The 23282-nt window shown below is 34.9% G+C and overlaps 2 protein-coding genes across 2 annotated transcripts in view; one reads left to right on the forward strand and one right to left on the reverse strand.

Moving 5' to 3' along the window:
- Positions 1-4059: 4059 nt before the first annotated feature.
- On the reverse strand, positions 4060-9975 carry Nse4 (Non-SMC element 4). The gene is made up of 7 exons (XM_068769949.1): positions 9796-9975; positions 9321-9428; positions 7452-7570; positions 7178-7347; positions 6599-6786; positions 5087-5199; positions 4060-4231 (listed from the first exon to the last, which is right to left on the reverse strand). Exons 1-7 carry the CDS (start codon positions 9893-9895, stop codon positions 4178-4180), a joined length of 852 nt encoding a protein of 283 aa, XP_068626050.1. The 5' UTR covers positions 9896-9975; the 3' UTR covers positions 4060-4177.
- A 767-nt stretch (positions 9976-10742) lies between these two features.
- mahj (LisH and WD40 domain-containing protein mahjong) overlaps positions 10743-23282 on the forward strand; it is a 50701-nt gene continuing 38161 nt past the window's right edge. The window contains exons 1-7 of the mRNA XM_068769759.1: positions 10743-11088; positions 15092-15242; positions 16277-16414; positions 17221-17345; positions 18587-18662; positions 20337-20448; positions 22353-22451. Coding sequence (XP_068625860.1) covers positions 10991-11088; positions 15092-15242; positions 16277-16414; positions 17221-17345; positions 18587-18662; positions 20337-20448; positions 22353-22451 — 799 coding nt within the window. The 5' untranslated portion in view covers positions 10743-10990. The remainder of the gene's footprint in view (positions 11089-15091; positions 15243-16276; positions 16415-17220; positions 17346-18586; positions 18663-20336; positions 20449-22352; positions 22452-23282) is intronic.

Raw genomic sequence — 23282 nt, forward strand, 5'->3', positions numbered from 1 at the left:
TTGGACCTCCATAGATTCTGTTGGTAACAATATATATACAACGTCTCTTGATTTTATCAAAGTCATTTGTCCAGAATCTGAAGGCCCAATTGGCCCAATTCCACTTCAACCTGCTCGCTTGTTTGTTCTACAGATCTTCAAGTCCTGATTATGATACGCATTTAGAATTTCAACACCTGGAGTAGAGAAATCCGAACTTTGGCGCATTCCGTTGCAATAGTCCAGTGTTGATACCATATTCCAATATGGTGTTACCAGGAATAAGTTGACGATTTCTAATGGTTTTATGAAACATAACGTAAGTCGTAGGTATAGAACGTGGATATACCTGGTGAAGGTTGGAAGACGATGGATGCAGGAGTGTAGATAGGACTCCCTCAAGGACCGCCATGATGACTCGTCTTGCGCTGCTGACTTTGTCGTGGGTCAAGCTGGTGGACATACCCACGCTGCGTGTACCAGATCATGGTCAGCGCTCGAGAATTTTTGACCCCAAAAACCGTCGATTTCATTACTGATGAACCCCGATCACTGGCACTTCAGATGAGAAATTCTTCCAACCACGTCGGTGATATTGATTCTTTTGAAAATACCTTCGTTATACATTCATTTGTGGATTTCATATCATTCATTCGCTTAAATTCAAATTGTACGAACTATTATTTATTTTTATAGAAATAGTTTGTATCAACACATCTGGTATATTTAATCGAATCAGGCGTTACCTTGCGAAAGTCCATCCTAAGTAAGAAAAGGACCAATGTTTAGCCACTTCCGCACATGCAGAGGTAGTCGTGCAACAAAGTGCATCGGCCGCCAGCACAGAGTCACTCTGTGTTTGGCACTAATCGGTGTAACATAACTCTTGAAGATGCCCCGTGGAGGGTGAAACACGTGTTGAGTGATTTGGCGGTGGTAGTTGTGTGATTTGCATTGTTTCCCGCATACGCATTTATCAGCGGGCTGGCGGGCGTTGCACTTTGTTGCACGACTACCACTGCATGTGCGGAAGTGGCTAAATATTGGTCCTTTTCTTACTTACATCTGGTATAGTCGAAAAAACCTGCTCATATATATATATAGTTCATTATTTAAATATATAATTTTAAATAAAAATCAAACATGATCAAACAGTTGTAATTTTTAAAAATGAGACTATATATTATTAACTCGGTTCGTGTGTTATTTAAATTTATTTCCAGTTTAAAATGACAATTAAAATTATTTAAATGTTTACGATATATGAATAGGATAGTTTTCCTTTAGCCGGGCGCAACTGAAATAACACAGATGTATAGAAATTTAGGAGTGTATGGAATTTCTCTATTTTAACACGTTCTATGCCGAGGAAAAAAATAGTTTCCTCTCCAGGCCGTGTCGGTCAATGCTGCCAGATGTCATTTCCATAAATAAATTATATTGACTTTTGTTATAACCAAGTAACATTTGAGTAAAAGAATAAAAGCATAAAATCAAAAAAAAACAATTTAGTAAATTTTAAACAGGTTTATGATCTTTAATAGGCTTAGAGGGAAATTTCGCTGACGGTCAGCACTGACCGCATTGGCGGAGAACGTGTTAAATGAAATGACATTACGGAATATTTATATTTATCAAAGTTACATAGTTGTTAACATACTTTACTCGAAGTTCAAGTTGCAAATGTAATTTGGGGGGAGATAATGTTTTGGATGTTCAAGATACCCTGCTTTTGTAGATATGAGAAGGTTATGTGGAATTCTTACCCGCTGAAATATCCTTCGGTGTGAGGAACTACGGTATTTGCATAATGGGTACTCTAGTGCTTTCGTCATCATTTTAGAAGTCCACAGCTGGGCATAGGGCCTCTCCATCTTAAGCCGTATGTTCACCTTGCAGCCAAATGTCCTAAGCTACTCTTGTCGGCCCGTGGTTCCCTCTCACTGCCATACATTAAGTTAAATAACTTAACCTAATATACAAAAATATGATTTTTACAATTATTTATCATCGTGTAAGTTGCAGGACATATGCGCCTCCCAAAAATCGCCACTATGACCAATCTTGCGTTGCTCACATCCATTTTCCGTGACCTTAAATCGTTAGTCCACTTGTGGGGATCTATCCGCGTCTATTTTTTTTTAAACTCACCTGTAATCTTCTACCGCCATTTGAGACAGACCTTTTATATTGGTTACATTTATTATAATACCTAATTTATTTTTTTATTCATATAACCTACTTTTAATCGGATATTTTATTGTATAAATGTAAAAATAGTACGGTTTTGATTTAAACAAATGAACTTTCGCTCGCCGCCCGACTACGAAAATTATCGTGTAAATAACTTTGTATATTTTTATTTAAGCCGTTTAATTATGATTTCTTATTAATTTTTGTAAATAGTTTTTTAATAATTATTTTAAAATACATACCGATCAGATATCGGGACGCATTGGCAAAATAATGTTTATATACGAATCAATGGAGTCGTTTTGTAATTCTGATAGTTGAAAAATTCTAGAATTAACATCAAATAGAATACGAGATATTAAAATATACAGTATGATTGGTTATAGGTGTAATGGTTTAAAAAGATTTTGATAAGCCAATAATTTATTAAAGTATAAAGTAAACAATAATTAAAAAATATAAATTCTTTATTATTACTGAAACCAATTATTTTTATTTGACAGCAAAACTTTTTCGCCTATATCCTATCACCATGTATATAATGTTTATTAAAATATAAATCAAGCTGACAGATCCAGAAATTCAAGAATGTTTTCGATATAAAAACCTATTCCATGTTAAGCCAACAGTTTAGATATATATATACGTATCTATATGCGATGTCATATAAAGTCGATATAGTTTAAAAATAATTTTATTATTATCGCTATCACCGAATCCGCTGTACCTCGCATTAGGCCGAAATTAGCCGATTCATCCTGTATACACAACTGGAGGATTTTTTTGTAGACTGGCTCTCTCTGGTCTCTTTTCGCGAACTTCATAAACTCAAAACATTTGGTCAAATTTCCAAAAATTCTCAGCTGTCATTATTCTCGGTATCAGGAATATTGTTAATAAATTTCAAGTCACTAAGCCTTTTATAGATATATCGCGATCCAATTGTGGAAATCTTATATACAATATCCGACGATATATATTGCACATCGACCTTTGAAAAGAGACAATCGGCTAATTTCGGCTTAGTAAAGCACTATCTCTGTCACACACCAGCTATGTGACGTTTTGTCAGTCGTTGTATTTCGTGCGACAGAGATAACGCTCTTCAAAGCCGAAAATAGCCGATTGTCTCTTTCCAAAAATCGATGTGCGATATTAATCGCCGAGTACTGTACTTCGTCTGTTTTAATTTCCGTCGTAACACCACGTACCTTAAACAACTCTTATTTAATCCTAGTATTCCATAGCTAAGGCATATGTTATAAATTGTTGTGAATTGGAATTATTTAACTGCGTAAGGTGTTGATCGAATAAATATTTTAAACATTTCAAGTGTTTTTATTTTATAACATAATATATAGAAACTACAATCGGATTGAGATGCCGATCGACCAGCAGATCAAACGCCGCAAGTGGAACGTGATAGGCCACACGCTCTGAAGGGACTCTGATCACATACCGACGCAAGATCTAGAATTGATATTTAATGGAATCAGGCGTTACCTCGCGGAAGTCCATTCTAAGTAATATTGGTCCTTTTCTTATCTAGAATGTAATCCTCAAGGAAAGCGAAGACGTGGCCGCTCAAAGCAAACCTGACGATCACTGCAGAAGTGAAGGCAGTTGGAATGACGTGGAGCGAAGTAAAGCGCGAGGCTCAAGACTGTTCGGGATGGCGACATACTGTGGACGCCTTCTGCCCCATGGGGACATAGGAATAAATGAATGATAACAATTGGATTGAATATACCCTTTATACATACAACGACATACCTTCAAACAACGAAGTTTCAACAATGTTCATCTCGACTGCTGCCCGATAGTTTGACACCCCTGTCGTAAAGTTTAATTATTTCTTTCTTCATTTTCCAGCCATGAAGCGTCCACATAAAGCCTCCCCAATTTCCAAGTTCTTCTCATATGACAATTTTTGTGACGAAATAAAACAACGGAATATTAATATATTTATTGTACATATCAGTCTATTCCCAGAGGTATATACCCGTTACCGCTTCAGCACCATCATTGGCTCCTTCATGTCGAACGCCTCCACCAGTTCCTATAACACATGACTAAAATTGTAATATACAGATACATACAGAAATAATTAAAAAAGTGATACAAAAAAATAAAAATTAAAGAAAATAAGAAAAGTTTTAAATGGACAATAAGAAAAAATGTGATAAATTGTAACTCAAAATGTGATATAAATTGTGATAAAAAGGTAAACGAAAAGAAATAAAAATAAAATGTAACATGTAATGCGGGAGGAATGAAAGGTCACAGAGTAAAAAGGAAAGATAGCAGAAATGTGGCATGAAAGAATAGATTGAAAGAATATGTGAAGAATGAAAGGAGAGAATGGAAATAATAAATAACTATGTGAAAAAATAAATTGCCCGTAAAGTCCCTGTCCCACCAAAGATAGGGGTATATAAAAAATATATATACAGATACTAACGGATGAATCTGAATATATTTTGAACTATTACAATCGCTCAACAGACTATAGAGCTATGCTTGGGATTTCTCTACCAGATCGATTGAGGAATGAGGACATCTAAAGAAGAATGAAAGTAACCGGATATAGCACAGAGGAGTGGTAGAGAACATTGTTAAAGTCCATGCAAGAAGTTGAAGACAAACCGCTTCAAACCAGTATTATTAGAAATCTATAAGAGAAGTAAAGCAAGATGACAGCAGTAGCCAAGTGGAACTGAGAGTAGATCTAAGGTTTAAAATTGTAGGGGGTAGGAGGTGGGGGGTGGTGAGGTTTGAACCTTAAGGCTTTTTGTTGCAGGCTGTGTTGGAAACCCTCATATTGCTTTAACTTGGAGCATTAGGTGTTGCTCAATCCCATTCTAGTTCCTATGTCGTATACAAGTGGTCACTATGTGACCGAAGGTTGACTTGCCTTCCATCGCGCCATATCCATAGAGACAATGAATTGGTTCCTATTAGACGATTCTTGGCACTCACGCTGCGCTGCCGGCACCGTCGTGATGAATGGCAGCCCATGATTCTCGTCTGAAAACACCAGATCAAGTTTACACAACCTTCTGTTCGCTATACATGGTGTTTCTAAATAGATGTAAAGGCAAATGGTAAAGTATTGATAATATAGTAAGAAAAAGTTAAAAAAAATCGTATTACTATATTTTACTTTATTTTAGTTTACTAATAATTATTGTTATCTGTCTGTCATATTCCAATAGAAAAATTAAATTATTGTAACATATAACGGCTTTTACACATATAACGAATCAACCTGTATATATTTATTTACAATTTCTTGTACACTATAGAAAATAAATAGATGGGAAAAAGGAACAATATACATATATAAGTACAAGAGGCAGTCTTATCGCTTCAGGTGATCTCTACCAAACAACCTTTGGATGGAGGTGAGATACATGAAGAAGAGGGCAGTTTAGGGTGTGCATACATTACTGTACATCCATACATTTGTACAAATAATATATATAAAAATAAAGATTATATATACATATATATATATATATATATATGTGTATATATATATATGTATATATATATGCAAATATGTACATATACATATATATACATACATACATACATACATATCCAAATAGATATTTTGTAGTTAAGTAGTGATAGGACCCTCGCGATGATACATACAGGTGGCGCTAAATGAATGTCATAATATGAACGCGCCTTATTTTTTACAAATGGCGCCAACTGTCACTGCGCTTTGACATTTATGATGTAGATTTTTATTACAATTTACGTTTTGATTTTAGTCCTGATTGGCTTTACCCCACTCTTTATTTTAATTCTTGATTTTGTTCTTAACAATGCCGACAAGCTCTGCTGATTCTTTAAAATATTGGCTACATCTATTGTCGTATTGACATTTTTGATATTATAATGTGGTATATCTACTGAGATGAGCATTCCAAGCCGTTGGTAGCTTAAAAAGATTTAAAAGTGCATAAAACCTACTTGAATTAAAATACACCAATACCTCACATTGCGTCGTGATTACGTTCCAAAAAAACACGGTGCAAAGTGAATTAAGATTTTTTATAGCAAACCATGTAAAGATCGAAGATAGATTCCAGGGTTACGAAAATACTACTTTTTAAAAAGAAAATTGAATAATATGAAAAATAATGTAACTCTGCCACTAAATAAATTGAAAAAATATTTACCTTTTTTGTAACCAGATACAAAAGTGTTGCCACCTTTTGTAAAAAAAGATAATTTCAAAAAATAAATTAAAGACTCGAACACAAAACAACGCAATCTCTAAAATCTACCGACGCACAGTGAAAATTAGTACTAATTAAGCAGCGACGCAACTTCGAATAAAACGCAAAACGAAACGACGCAAAGCGAGGTATTGGTGTATTCTAAATTTAAATTTAAAAATTGTTAACGAACTCACCAATATCAATTGCGACCATGCCGTCGCGGACGAGGAACGACACGTAGTAAATATTCTCAATGGTGCGACTGAAGCTTCCAGGGTCCAGCACCACATGGAAGTAAGACAGGGAACCTTTCCGACACATCTTCGTTATAAACCGGTGCACTCTGCTCACCATCTCCGGAACATCTCCTGTCTCCTCCAACCTGAAGGCAATTTGAACATCACCATAAGACTTTCAAAGATCGCAATACATGTTCTAAAAACACATTCATTTTGTATCATTGTTTATTATTAAAAGCTTTTAACATCTATTTCTAAACACCCTGTGGAGTAAATATTTAGTTAAATCAAACACTATACTTATGGTTATATAGCATTGTTTAGCATAAACAGTACATAGTACTATAATAACTATCCTTGATGTTTTTCCCCAAGAGCCTTTATTTGTGAGCATGTCGCATACGCCCATAAGGATGATAGAAAAACTTGAAAGTTATTAAAACCGCTGTATGCGGGCTACTGCCACCCAGACCTGGTACAAATATGTGGACATCCTATGGCTAAAGTGGTGTTATTAAAGCTGAAACTACATACCTGTCCACAGCCTCCGGAGCCTTCAGAGCTGCGATCTGCTGGCGCTCAATTCGACGACGTGGAGCCCTAGGCCTCTGTTCTGGAGGCGTGGGTGCAAAGGTGCCAAACAGACAGCACACCGCCGGCACTTCATGGGGAAACACCAAATCCAAGAACTCGGGGTTCTCTTTCTAAAAATTTTTTTTAATGTTTTTATATATTCACATCTTTAAAACGTTCACACATATAGGTGTTAATGCTACTTGCATAAACCATAAAAATAAGAAATACATACTATATACTGTGCGAGCTCATGTTTGTTATATGTGTTGATATTTCCACTGACGGAGTCAGAGCATCGAAGGGCCAGGTCACTGGTGGCACGCAGCACCTTCGAGTCCAGGTAGCCTTCACCTGAAAATTTTTCCAATACACTACTATAGCCCATGTCATCTCCTGGGAAATATAAACAAATGGTATCTATTAGGAGCTGTTAAAACAAGTATCATTTGTACCTATTGTTAAAAGCACAGATAGTGAAATGGAAGTAACTGAGAATTAGAATTATCATTATTTTTATTACAATGTCTCTTTTAACAACAGGTATAATGGTGTTTATTATGTACAGTTGAAATTTTACTAAATAATTAAATACGTAAACATAATGTGAACATGTTTTTTTTTTATTTTATTTTACCACAACCTAAAACCACCACTTATAGAAATATTGGTGTATTTTATACAAATAATAAAAATAATTACTCCTAATAGATACCGGACTGTTTGTATTTCGTGCATCAGAGATAACACTCTATGAAGCCGAAATTGGCCGATTGTTTCTTTCCCAAGGTCAATGTGCAATATTTATCGAAAGTGCACTGGTAAATATAATTTTTGTAAAAAAAAAAGTTGGTTGCGTGTTTAAATGCGTATTCAAAAGCGGCTCGCGAAATATTTCAAATTTCGAACAATGGCTCGTACTATCAAGGAACTTGGCTATCCCTGAGCTATATATTAAACCCATTCAAAACTTTATTATCTTCCCCAAAACAATAAAAGAAATACTAGTATGTTAGTGAAGATTATCATTTAACATATATTTTATAAGTTAGTTAAAAAAAATTTTAATTTATCTTTGTATTATTTTTAAAACCTCCTTAAGAGTGTTCAAAATCTTATTTTATGTAGAACTGACAATATAGTCTTCTTGTCTTTGTCTTGTCTCAACAGACTGGTTTTAGCAACCAAGCAGCACTGTGCCTATTTTGTGTTACAGTTGGCCTTAATCAAGCCAACCTAACTCCTTGAGAAATACCAGCAGACCCTTGACGTTGGTTGTGATGTTGAAGAGGCACACAATATACAATAAATTTTTTTAGAAATCCTATATTTTTCAATGAGAACTGCAAATGGCCTGAACAGAAATGACAGCAGGGGACATAAACGCTCCACATGGCACGGAATGTGTTAAGCGGATGTTTTCAGAATGGCGTAGTTGAAGCATTTGCTTCACTGAACGCTATTCAATTCATTACTATGTTCCATGGTGATGGGGATTAAAAACCATAATTGATATTTAAGAAAATACTTTACTTCGATGTTAAGTCCAAACTGAGATCAAAAATACAATCGAGTTCATGTTCGTTGACTAATTTCAGATAAAAAAGATTTATCTGCATTTAAAGGAATATCATTTTACAATTTAAGATTATATAAAGTATAAGAACCCACCACCACATATCAAGTTATCACAGCAAACAAAGTGGTGAGTGACTTTCACTTCTAAAGTTGCAGCATCAAGTCGCATTATGATTGAGACTCACCTCTTGGGTACAAAGTGTTATAATTAATTCTTATTTACTATCTGTACCTATAGTTAATGTAAGGTTGAAAATAGCCACGAACACTTTAAACTTTTTTGCTGATAAGTGAGCTAAATATTCACACCTTCAAAGCTTTACACCATAGATGCACAGACCATGGCCCCCGGGCCGTCCATTCATGATTTGCCCGAGTGGACTGTAGTCTTAATAAGTCTGTGCAACCATGCTTTACACCTATAACCAATCACCCTGTACAATTAGTACACTGACTTAGAGAAATAGTTTGTGAAGATTGTACCACATATTACTGGTACCATGATATAACATAATATAGAACTCACCAGGGTGTTTGACTCGTTCCTCCACACCACCTTCGGCGAGTAGACTCTGCACTTCCTTAACTGCATTAGAGGTTTGTTCCATTTGCTGCACATTGTCAGCATCTTCCTCTGCAATTAAACACAAGTCCATCATCAAGACTGTTTTAGGCGTAATATACTATGTACCATTGTAGATATAATTATAACGATTTATCTGCTCCCTTGCTTCAAGAATGTCTCGGCACCGCACGGGTTTACAACACTGTACTTCCACTATGTAATGTGTATGATGTTATGCTGCAGGCTATTTTAGCTTTGAGGAGCTTCGTCGAAATTGAGCTAACAGGTCTGTGAGCTAAAAATGATCCTCCACTAGCGGCTTGCTTTACATACACTATATACACACATATTTCAATGTTTCTATGGTTAGTTGTATATGGCAGTGTGATACTTCAATAAATAATGTCTAAAATCCGTTGAAATAATGACTTCTTACCTATCGCCGATAAATCTTCTAGCAAAGCTTTGTATCGCAGTTTTCTATCGTAACTTCTTAAAGAGATTCTCTCTTCACAACCTGAACTATTCAACGACATTTTATGAATTATTTAATAATAACGTATCTAAGGTAAATTGAATACTATTTATATTGCCGCCGATAAAACCACTGTTTTGACAACCACGTCTCTATCAAGCTAGTGATGTACTTGAATTTTATTACTTACCAATTTTTTCAACGATGTATGTTGAACAAAATTGTTTTCTTATTGATGTTATAAAAGAATTGAATACAAAATTAATTATAAACTGTAGATAGCATATGTATTCAATAAATATTAAAATTGACTATGAATTCGTCAGCGAAATGCTTAATTATAAACACGTGTATAGATAAGTTATTAAACTAAAATTATATTAAAAGAAAAATTAAAAAGAAAGTCATATCAGATTTTAAGCATTATGGTATCAGTATACTTTTGAAAAAAAAAAGATTCACGTTGTAAAGTAAATGAAAGTTTAAAAAAAAATTATGTGAAAATATTTTACAAAATTCATATAATTTCTTATCTGAACTATTTATTATTAGAATTCAACAAATTTGATTTTAGTTAGTAAAACTAGATTATTTAAAAAAAATTATAAACCCAGACTTTATATTCTTTTTCTAAATTTTTAGAAGAATTTTTAGAAGTTTAAATGCGATATTCGTTAAAAAGTAACAAATTCATACTTTTTACAATTACTTCATGATTATATTTAATGTTTATGTGTCGATTATTCGTTTGTCAATGTTATTCATGTTGATAAATAATTTTTTATGCAAATAAATAAATTCAAGGTTAAAAATAATTATTATATTGAAAAACTAATAACACTTATATATGTTGATAGTCTGGTTAGCTACTGTGTAAACATTATTTACTTTAGTAAAACGATAGTAATGTGGGGGTAGCATCCCTATCGTAATATAGGAGTGCGCGGTATATAGTAGATACGCTTTCATAAAACGAATTTAGCTAATATTATTAAATATTATAAATGAATTTTTTGTATGTACAGAATTAATTTAATTTTATAATCTGATTGTAAGTGAACTAATTTAGTACGGTGCTCCGACAGTGATACATGACAGATGTTAGTGAGGTTATAATTGTATTGAAAATAATTAATAATTAGTGAATGTTTTTATAATGGATTCGGCACCGGCTCAAGAGGTCACCGAACTGCTTAGGCAGTGGGAGGAACAACATACAACACCCAGCTATGATCCTATACCGACATTGACCAGGTGAGGTGTTTACCATGAAACGTCAAATAGCACATTGTATATCTACAGCACGTCGTAGATCATTTGCCGGCTGTACTTTACTGAATTTGTCAGAAATAGATAATACAAGAATTTGAACAACTTATCCCATTAATAAATCATAGGCAAGGATGCGTTCCCAGAAACGTCAAAATGTCCTTTAGTCATAATCTGTTGAGGAAAACAACATTACACTTGGAATGTACTACTTCAGCTCAACTGACAAATTCACAATATTTTTAATCAAGTAGGCATACACACACTTGAATCATCAATTATTTTAATTTTATAAGCACTAAGCTACCATCAGCTCGAAATCCAGATCTGTTCTGTGCTGGCCAGAAACTCAACAATTATTCTTTTTAAATGAAATTTAACAATATTTAAAGTATATTTCATAATATCCATCATGTAAACATGCAATCAAACTATGTTCCACACATTCCGATAAACTAAAAATTCATGAATACTGTAATAAGATTTGTTTATTATACTTTTAATTTAAGATTTAATCATCTCATTTCTATCCAAAGTTTGTCCGGTATCACCTTATGCTATAAGACCATTTCTTGTGGCTCTATGTAAATTGTTTCTTTTACTTTCAGTTATTATCTGTGGTTTACAATAAAGTGTAAATAAAATAAATAAACTAAGTAAATAGAGGTCTAAAATATGTCATGGAACTTTATTATATATGTATATATTGAGACATATGAAAGACTTGTTACATTTTTGATTAATTTGTTATTTTTACTATAGATCCTTTGAGAAATATTGTTAGCTAATTCTATTGAGAAACAAACTTTAGATATAATAATGAAATTAGACAAAATGTATATTTCACTCAATCCTATAGAACTAACATAGTTCTTGACTTTGTACCAATTATTATCACATTTCATGCCATGTGGGGCATATATGACCCCCACTGCACTTCCTGTTCAGGCCATTTGTGGTTCTAATTGAAGAACAAAGGATTCTTAAACAGATGAACAGAGTTGAATATAGATAACTTCACATCACTTATGCACATACGTAATGAAATGAAAAATTAAAACTTATTAATTTTTCCTGCTAATTATAGCTTTGTAGTATTGAATAAGTGTAAAGCATATGTTTTAAATGAACTCTGTGTTTGAATGTGACATTGACTGTGAGTGACTCTGTGTTTGGCACTAATCGCTGTAACATAACTCCTGAAGATGCCCCAGTGGAGGGGTGAAACATGTGTTGAGTGATTTAACGGTGGTAGTTGTGTAATTCGCATTGTTTGCCGCATGCGCATTTATCAGCGGGATGGCAGGCAGTGCACTTTGTTGCACAACTACTACTGCATGTGCAGAAGTGGCTAAATATCCCTTTCTAAATTAAATGACTTCTTTTAATGTGGGTTGTATACACACACATGCAGCACATATTTATGTAAACCATTAAACATTTTCATCATTAAAACAGCATAGGCCCCCAACAAAGTTTGTCATGATCATCAGTGTTCTACTGCCTGCATCCAACAACTGTCATGAGCAATATTATGTTAATTATTGCGAAATTTATTAATAACTTGTGAAACACAATTAGAAATCAGATATTAATTAAATCTTTAACCACTAGTTTTCTAGGGCGCCAAAAATTTGTTATCTCATCCTGTGTTTACTTGTCATTTTTGGGCACCTCTGATTATACTGGAAATATATCCGTCCTAATATCAATAGGCTGCTTCTTTTTTCTTTTATTATTCTGGGAAAAGAACAAATACCAATGCTGGCTTATGCTAACAAAATTTATTAAAAAGCCAACAAAAAATATTATTAAAAAAAATCCTTTTTAAAGCAAAAGAACAAACACATTTTTATGCATTTTGATAACTATACACTAGGTTTAGAGTTTTTAATAATGTAGCATTATATCAAATTGTCATTTTATGCCAGATTTCTGAAAATTGCCATGGCGGTCAATTTGTCAATTATATTGATAAATAATTGTTGTGTGTGCACCATGTCAAAAGTCAAACATCCAAAACTTTCACTTAGTGTGGCTATTTTAACTTTGTTATACAGGGTGATTAGGTTAGATTCTTTACATGAATTTTCAAGCCAAACTATACACAAAAATAATGGTCATCGTAATTATATATTAACTATATACATGGTGATTACATTTGTAAAAGCCTTATGTTTGAGAATGTATAGATCATTTGCAGTCAATTAATATATGGTACATCCTGTATTTATGGTTACAGATGTAATAAATAACATTATACTAAAATAATACAGTTTTATAATTAGGGTTACCGCATATTAAAATAATTATTATTTACAATAGATCCTCACAGACTTTGTGTTGCCAGAAGTCATTGTCTGGAAAAAAAATAACACTTTCTCTGCTAATGCAGTCAGCGCTGACAGTCAGTGAAGTTTCCCTTTATGCCAATTTTTTTTGTATAGCGACGATTATTGGAAAGCTCTCATTCCACACCTATTTATGTGGGAACAGGGATATATATTTCTTCATTAATTTTTTTCGCTTATGTTTTTTATATCTATTCTCTTCTTCTATACTTCATATTATCTTTCTCTCCGTTTTTTCACTCCGTTTAGGTCTATTAAAAATCATGTCTGTTTAAAATTTACTAAAATGTTTTTTTTGCTTATAACCTTTCATCTTTTATTCAAATGTTACTAGGTTATGACAAAAATCAATTTGAGACATTATTTATGGATTGTTCAGTTCCGTAATTTAAAAAAAAAATTTTGAGATCATGTTCTAACATGTCTTGACATGTTAGAACATGACAAAAATTTCACAATATTTCAAAATATTTATCTGATATCCACTTTTATTTTTGTTATATTATTTATTTATTTAAATTTAAACATTAACTAACAATTTATAAAGTTTACATGATAATTTTTGTTTCACTCTTTATGCTTGCGTGTCTTTTGGCAAAGTATTTGCACATTTTCTTCCACTTGTTCTTCTCCAAGTTGGTTGTTATTCTGGTCCAAGTCTTCCCAACCATGTCTACTATTTCTTCCCGAGCTTGAACTGTACCATTTTGTTGGCACCATACATTGATAGTTTTTGAAATATACACCTCTTTAAAGTATTTATGTCTAACCCAATGTTTTCCAACTGGACCTCACACTCCACAGGAGGGCAATTTGGTTATTAAGAGGGACCATTCTGAACTTGACTCTCTTTTAGTTGTTGCTTAAATATAAAAATTATATGTTTCATAAGGGTGCATAAGAATTTTAGAATGACTAAGGTGAGGTATGACCCAAAAAAGGTTGACACTGCTCTAGTTTATATAGATTAAGAAGTCTAGACAGATCTTTATAATCTAGCATTTAGCCAAAATAATATAATAATATACTTAATGAAATGAAATTTTGAAAGTAATAAATAAAATAATTATTGTATTGTATCTGTAGAAGTTTATGCTGATAGCCTTGCGGCTTTTACAGCTTCATCTGATTGAGTTCACGGAATGGAAGGGTCCATGAACTTAATAAATAAAATAATTGTTTTGGTGGCTTTATATTTGGAAGTATCCTGTTGTTACATATTGTAAGTGACATCTGTTTAAAGTTCTTGACAAAAAAACCCTTGTAGGTTTCTCTGTGAGACAAAATCAGAAATTTGGGATGTCATAGTGAACTTGCAAGTAGAAGTGGGCAGGCCATATATATATATACATATATAGCACTAGGAACAGATGCCTTTGAGGCCCTGAGGTTTTGGAGTGTAGTGTATAAAATGGCAAACATATTGTAGGATTTCCATCTATACATGGTTGTAAATGTTAGTTTTATTTCTATTTTTTAGTCCTTATTAATCATTTTTGAGCATGCAGCTCAATGGAAGTTCTAAATAACTTTCATCATTTGATCTTAGATGTTCACTGCCGGACATAGGCCTCTGCCATACTTTTCCAATAAAACCAGTAGGATGCAAAATTTAAATACTCTTTTCTCATTTCCAGGATAGCAGAAATAATTGAAGCGGAAACAGAGAATTTTATGAAGAAAGACCCTGACCCATTTGATGAGCGTCCCCCATCGCGCACCGACCCCGAGTGCGCCCTCGGACAAGCTCTCAAAGTTATGTTTAAGAAAGACAATTTTATGACTAAGGTTTGTACTGGTTTCATTCAAACTGTCTGATTTTTTTATGTAATGTTTTATTTCATTTCATTACATTCTATAGCAAACATAGCCCAGCAGATTGGCAAGTTAAAGTTGCAGTGGGCAGACCATAGGGCAGATGGTTAAGAAGGTTCTGAAGTTGTTGGAGCAACTACCGCAGCGTAGCATGTCCACTCCCTAGGTCGATAGACAACCATACTCGTATTAAGATTGTCAGTAAATATTGGGTGTAGGCAGTATTCAGCTGGTTCTATTAGAAATCTATGTGGGAGGCCTACGTCCAACAGTGGACGTTCTTGGACTGAAATGATTATGATGATCAAAGAAATATGGGATAGGCATATAGCATGCATAACGAATGGCCACTGAAATTCATAATAAAATTCTATAGTGGCAATTGAGCACCAGCAATTAGGCAATTGATTCCTTTAGATGTGTATCCACTGTTGTATAGGCCCCAGAAATTTTCATTAAGATCAGTAGAAAGCCCATTTATTCAGCATTTTCCTGAGACTTTATAAAGGCACGTCCACCTTGAAGATGGACGTCTTATTGGTTCATATTGTCTGTTAAAATTTCTATATATATATAGTATCTATATATATATATAATAATTGTAACGTTTTATTGTGATTTTTGTTTGATTATATCCTAATATGATAGCTAGTGACTGGTTTTTAATCTTCAATATTTAATCAACATTAGAACCGTTCTCATGATCTAACAAAGATATGAAAAATAACTTGAAGGCTTTCTTGAGTTTTATCCTGAGTAATATTTGGACATTTGGCGATTCATTTTCAAATAATAATAGTTATGTTAGGAAAACATTGTTATTTTGATTCTATGACTATATGTAGAGTATAAACAGTACAATACACAAAAACATGGAGTTGACACCAAAAGTAAAAGAGTAATCAAGAATATATTTTAATCATTTCTCTTAAGGCAGCTCTTTCTCGCTGACAGTAATGTTATTGGAAAGTTTAAGTAAAATAATTTAATTTCTTCTCTCTCCGCAGCTTGTGAACGATTATGTCCGAGACACATATTACTCTCGGCAGAATATAACAGGACGAGATGTGTACAAACTGAATGTAGCTGCCTGCAGGCTAACCCTGGACCTCATGCCGGGGCTGGAGATGAGCGTCGTCTTCCAGGTCAGTGAACTTTGATGGTTTTATTTTCTGTAGTGTTATGTGGTATTTAAATTTCTGGGATTCTTATGTGGATGTCATACATTTGCTTTAAGGTCTGTAGAACCTCACAGGTCAAAGGTTGGAGGCTCTATGGTGTGCCCAATGCCATACCTGCCAACTCCGCTGTGATGTGTCTGTTGATTTAGTTCATTTATGGATCTCCTAATTCAGTCTCGTAAAGAAATGGACCACAGATCTGTCCGTGGATCTGTTCGTTGACAATGAGAGTTGAATATTACTAATATATTTCGGGCACCGTCTCAACTAACCTCGCGCTCCGTAGCATCGAGCAGGACACAGTCTTGGCTCAGATGCACACGGGGGATTCTCAAAGTTCCTCGTGCTTCTGTGAGCTAGGGTTGGACCAGACCCTGGAGCACCTGGTGGCAAACTGTCCCTCGTTCAGAGAACTCCGATGCCATTCTGAGCTTCTGCTAGGAATAAAATTTAGTGACGACAGTATCGCCTCGTTAATAAATGACGATAAAGATGGGCTTGCGTTTCTCAAATATTGAAGCGCAATAGCTTAGGTCGAGATCAAAAGAAACATTACCTAAAAATATAACCTGTTTCTTACATTATCACATTTTACTTATTATTACATGTCTGTCACTGGTGCACTTTGTTGCACGACTACCACTGCATGTGCGAAAGTGGCTAAATATTGGTCCTTTTCTTACCAAATAGTAAATGTTAGTATATAAATATAAAATTGTATTATTAGTGTAAGAATACAATGTATTCATATATAATTTATGTATTTACAGGATAATGAAGCATTAATACAGCGTTTAGTGAGTTGGGCCACTAAATCAGCGGAACCTCTACAGTGCTACGCGACGGGTCTCGTAGCAGCGGCTATGGAGGTGCAGGAGATAGCCACGAATTTTAGGTAAATAATAAATATATATTATATTATATCATTGGCGAATATAAAGCTCAACAAATCGGCTGGCTTGGTCACTTGGAGCGAATGGGATCGGATCGGAGCGTGAAGGTAGCGTACCTGGAAAAACCGAGGGGTCGAAGACCAGTGGGTAGACCCAGGTATCGCTGGATCGATCGCGTTGAGGTAGACTTGCGCGAATTGAATGTCAGCCAATGGCAGACGATGGCGCAAGATAGAGGAAAGTGGAAGTCTCTCGCTTCGGAGGCCAAGTCCCACTTTGGGTCACTGAGCTAGCGGAATAGTAGTAGTATTATATTTATTGGGCACATCGCTCATGGGTTGGAATTGAAAAGTTCTTGAGGGTCGACGAGCCAGTAGACTCGGTGCGGTTGAGCCTGGTTTAGGTGGACTGAAGACATAGTCAAGGTCAGGGGAAGTTGCCGGTTGCGGGCAGCGCAAGACCCCAGTCATCATGGCGATTTTTGAGATATGTCGGCTGATATGATGATGAATTTATATATTGGGTGAACCGGAAAGTAATGTCGCTTTCGTAAGTTAAATTTACACGACTACATTTTTAACAAGTTTTTATTTCTAATCAGCAATATATTAAACCAATATTAAAGATGCTATACTGATGTTAATGCGTGGAATTAAATGTTGATGCCTGCTCGGGAAGGTAATTATTGTTGCACACCCTTTATAAAACTATATTTGTAAAGAGCAACTGTTGAGTGCCTGTCGGCTGCAGCAGAACTGCCTTACGAGCAGGCAGCTTCCTGAAGGTACAACAATGCTGACATTTTATGTTGAGTAACATCGAAAGTGCTTGTAACATTTTTTTTTTATAATTGTAATTTTGTCCAATGACTTTTTTCTATCTAGTAGGCAGCGACATGATGCCTTCACTGAAGAAATGTTATTACTTCTGATAAAATAAAACCTCCATAAACCTTCTGGCTCATCTATATATGTTAATCTGACATCGCTTTAAGAATTTCAAAGGGTGATATTCAGGTTGATATCTACGAGATCAGATCAGAATCTGCTTGCTGCAGCGACAAAAATGTTGACATTTCATATTGATTGAAATTTCTAAAGTGCAATAGCCTATTTGAGTAAAGAATGTCTTGATTTTGATTTTTTTAAGTATTTTTTTTTAAATATACTTCTTAAATTTATTAAAATATCGTCTAGAGAAAGATCTAGCAAGTTATTTATTTTTTATATTGTTAATGTTCCAGGGATTTAAATGCAATGCTTGTACCGCTCATGCTTCGAAGGCTACACGAGTTGAGAAATAAAACGCTTGAAGATAAGGTAAGTTTTTTACAATGGTTACTTTATTTATATTTATCTATTTTTCATTTATATTCCTATTTGTAAATGGTAATCCATGAAAAGTATATTATTATCAAGAAGTAAGGTGAAATTGTATTTTAATACTTTTTTATTGGGTTGTACGAATGTTTGTGAATATGTTGCATAGCGTGATTGACAGGTCAAGCTGTGTTTATCTCGTGGACCTTTGGTCTAGTCACTCCACAGAGTGACAGCTGAAATGATATAACAGCTGAATCTCGATCTGTTTGAAAAGATATATGTAGCGGTTCATGCCCTCCCAAGTTATCTTAAATGATATTTAAAAATAGGTATTTAATGGATTCAGGCGTTATTTTGCGGAAGTCCATCCTAAGTAAGAAAAAGACATATGCAGTAGTAGTTGTGCAATAAAGTGCACAGCCCGCTGATAAATGCGCATGCGGCAAACAATGCGAATTACACAACTGCCACCGTTAAAACACTCAACACGTGTTTCACCACTCCACGGGGCATCTTCAGGAGTTATGTTACACCGATTAGTGCTAAACACAGAGTGAGCTCAGGCTATATTCGAAAGTTGATGGGCGCTGTTAGCCGTTTTGGCTTTTACAGCTTCATCGGACTCAGGGCTCGCGGATCCGAAATCCGCGAGGTAATAAACTAAAAAAAAAATAAAAAAAAAATCTACGTCAGATGCTTCACCTGACGTATTGTATTAGCTAATTGTTACCTAGTCGGTTTTCGGAGAAAGGTGTGATCCCTTCCTCCGAAGACATTTGGTAGGAGTCGCCGGTGCGTGCGGTGAGCTCAGTTTCACCGCTATGTTATTTATATGCCACCTCCTTCCCCAACTACCACTCAAAGTCACGTGACCGATCACGTGGGCTATTTTTATTATACCCTCTCTTACGTGTAAGTTATACTTGCGATTTTACGTAATAAATCAATGCCCTGAGCGAGTCCTCTGGTAAATTTGTAATAATCGAGATGAGGAAACATTGACCAGCTAGTTAAATATAGTTCCAATACCCCCATGTCTTATTTTTTCTAACCGTTCCAACATGTCCATCCGCAATCGTTTGCTATAGGTATGCAGCACTTCATAGGAATGACTGTGTGGTAAACTATGTTTCCATTTCTTTTTTCGCTTATTCCGAAAATTTCCATAAATTGGTGTTCTAGCCGTCGATTCTCTAGAAGATTCCACATTGAATTTCAATAACGAAAAACGTGACGTCACAGCAGTAACAAAAGTATAGCAATAAACAGTATAATATAATATGATAATTATAAATAAAATATGTGTTAAATGTATGAACGATAAATGTAATGTTGCAAAATAAAATAGCAAGGAAACCTAGAATGTAGTGGTTGAGGATGGATGTATGGCTAATGGAATGAAAGAGAAAGTCTGGTAAAGTTCTAGAACGAGAGAAACAGTATGACAGATAATATGATACATGAAAGAGGAGAATGATAATAAAAAAATATATGAATAAATTATTAGAAATAAAAAGTCCCTGTTCCACACGAGATAGGGGAACGAGAGGTCCTCAATAGCGGGGAATTAAAAAAAAAAACGTGACGTCACCAGTGATGACGTCACAATTGAAATGTATGGTTACTAGTCAGATTTATAGTGTGATCAAATTTGAACCTTATCTGTTATAGCAGACGAGTCAAAACAGCTCGACGCCGCCCAACCAGACTCGTCACTTCGCGCGCTTCGACAAGAAACGCAATAATGACGTCAAGAGCAACGGACCTGTTATAGATAAAAAAGGTAAAATGTCATATATTATTTATTTAAGCAAATTTCAAAAAAAATATTTCAAAAACGCCTTGCTTACAAGGGCTTATTACAAATATTTATATTATGTTAACTAAAATTGATGACTCAAAAGTGCCTGTAAATTACTACTTGAATAAAGTATCTCTATATATCCGGAATCTATATATATCGGAATCTATCTGTATATATCCGGAATGTGTGAATTTTTTGGTAGTACACTAATTGATTTAAATCCATGTCACCGATGTGACTTGAAGAATTACTCGTCTGAAATGGCAATGAGCAGATCCCTCGTGTAGCCAACGGCTGTTGGGGCAGAAAGGTTCTTGAGGGAGAGCTGGTGACTCCTCGCAAGGTTGACCAAAGACGTGGATAAGATCGCTGAAAGAGTCCGAGATATTTGGAAAGGCTTATGCCTTGAAGTCCATAAAAATCGTAGAATATTTTCTATTATATTAAAACATGGATGCACAGACCGCGGCCCGCCGGTCGAATACTGGTGGCCCGCCGACAGCAAAAATAATACTCTCGTACATTCAAAAATATTGAATTCTATTCCAGAATAATTTTAATAAATTATTGTCAATTCTTTATTGTCTTTAATTACCTATACTTCTGGCGGCCGGCCCGCCATCAGTTCATGATTTGCCCGAGTGGCCCCTAGTCTTTATAAGTCTGTGCAACCATAACTTAGATCCATGTCACCGATGTAGCTTGAAGAATTACTGTACAACTACTACTTACTGTACAACGGCTGTTGGGGCAGAAAGGTTCTTGAGAGAGAGCTGGTGACTCCTCGCTAGGTTGACCAAAGACGTAGATAAGATCGCAGAAAGAGTCCGAGATATTTGGAAAGGCGTATGCCTTGAAGTTCATAAAAATATTTAATCGAATCAGGCGTTACATTGCGGAAGTCCATCCTAGGTAAGAAAAGGACCAATATTTAGCCACTTCCGCACATGCAGTGGTAGTCGTGCAATGAAATGCACCGCCCGCCAGCCCGCTGATAAATGCGTATGCGGCAAACAATGCGAATTATACAAATACCACTGTTAAATCACTCAACACGTGTTTCACTCCTCCACGGGGCATCTTCAGGAGTTATGTTACACTGATTAGTGCCAAACATAGAGTCATAAAAATCGTAGAATATTTTTTATTGTTTTAAAATATAATCTCTGTAAAAGTACCAAACATATTGCATTTACAGAAAAGTTTCAGATAGTTTTAAAATCTATTCTAATGTGTGACTATCTAGAAAAGACATATTTTGTATTTATTTATTTAAAATAGAATAGCTTGTCTGAAGTTGCAGTGGGCACAACACCCGTGCGAGTAATGACGGCCCTTGGGGCTGAAAGGTTCTATTGGCAACCACGTGCTGGTAGACGCCCACAAGTACAACCTCCATTAGATGTACCAACAATTTAGTAAAGGTTGCGATAAGTTGCTCGATGCGAATAGTACAAAACCGGACATAATAGTCGATCTGGGAAGGCCTATAGGCTTCTATCGGCAGATATTATGATGATATAATTTTGAACTATTAATTAATATAAAAAATGTATGATTTATTTTTTACTCAAAATAGTTATTTTTAGTTTTTATAGACAATTTTTGATATTTTAGATATTTTCTAGCCAAGAATATAGCATGAATTTTTAATAAAAGATGTAATAAATCTCTGTGTAGTATTGTGGTATCTAATATTTGAAATATATCACAAAAATGTGAAGTTCGCTTAAATATTAACCGGGTTCTTTCAGAACTGTGGAAAAAATTAGTGATAATATTAAAAATAGAAATTAAAGCTTTAGCAAAATACGGCATGTTATCTCCAGAGTGGACTTGAATTCCCAGCAATGGGCATAATAAAAAGCCGAATTTTTTTTTAGATCGCGAGAAAGACGAAGGAGGAGGGAGCGACATTTTGATGGACGACTCCCCCCTCCAAACAGGAAAAGATCCGGAGACACCCGTGAAGAACTACAATTGTAAGTGGTTATTTTATTGTTTAACCTTCTAATGACTTCCCCAGGTGCCAAATGGAAATATCAAGTGTAGGCTTTCCTTATGTGAAAATTTGGAATCTTTACATTCTATGAATGAATATAACACATTATGTATATCATTATGTACTGAGACCGCCGGCGACCTTCATGGCACTTAAAGGCAACAGAGTACTCGGTGTGCCATGAGGTCGCCGGCGGGTCACGTTTTTGTTACACAGAAAACACGATAGGTTTTCAAAGCCAGCTTTGAAATATGAATAAATTGTGAATTCAATACAAAGAAAGGTTTCTATATACATATTCTAATGTAAATTTTATAAAAAAGTGAGGCCGCCCGCGGTCTCATTGGCACCCATGGTAACCGCTTCTAAAACATGCTGCAAATCATATACTATCCCGTGATCCAGTTGCTAGGTGCCTAATGAAGCTAATAATTACCGGAGGATCAAAAAAAATAATATTCCTTAGATGTACAGATGAAAAATTGTGAGGTAGCCGGCGGCCCTCACGGCACCTATTGTTGGGTATCGTGAGGTAGCCGGCGGTCCTCATGGCACTTAAAAGGTTAATAAAACTGCTGTTAACTTTTAATAATGAATATCGATTTATTAAAATAGGACACGCATTGCTTTACAAGGCGAAATTAGAGAAAAAGTGACAGCTGTCAGTGTTGTAGCTAATTTCTTTGTTGCCAGAATTAAATAATATTTTACTTAATAAATTACAATTAAAACCTTAATCGTTATATTATTTTATGTACACCAATACCTCACTTTGCGTCGTGGTTACGTTCCAAAAAAACACGACGCAAAT

This window comes from Battus philenor, unplaced genomic scaffold, assembly GCF_028537555.1.
Source record: "Battus philenor isolate CCGP_79_NKW_IND1 unplaced genomic scaffold, ilBatPhil1.0.hap1 SCAF_29, whole genome shotgun sequence".
Classification (NCBI taxonomy): Eukaryota; Metazoa; Arthropoda; class Insecta; order Lepidoptera; family Papilionidae; genus Battus; species Battus philenor.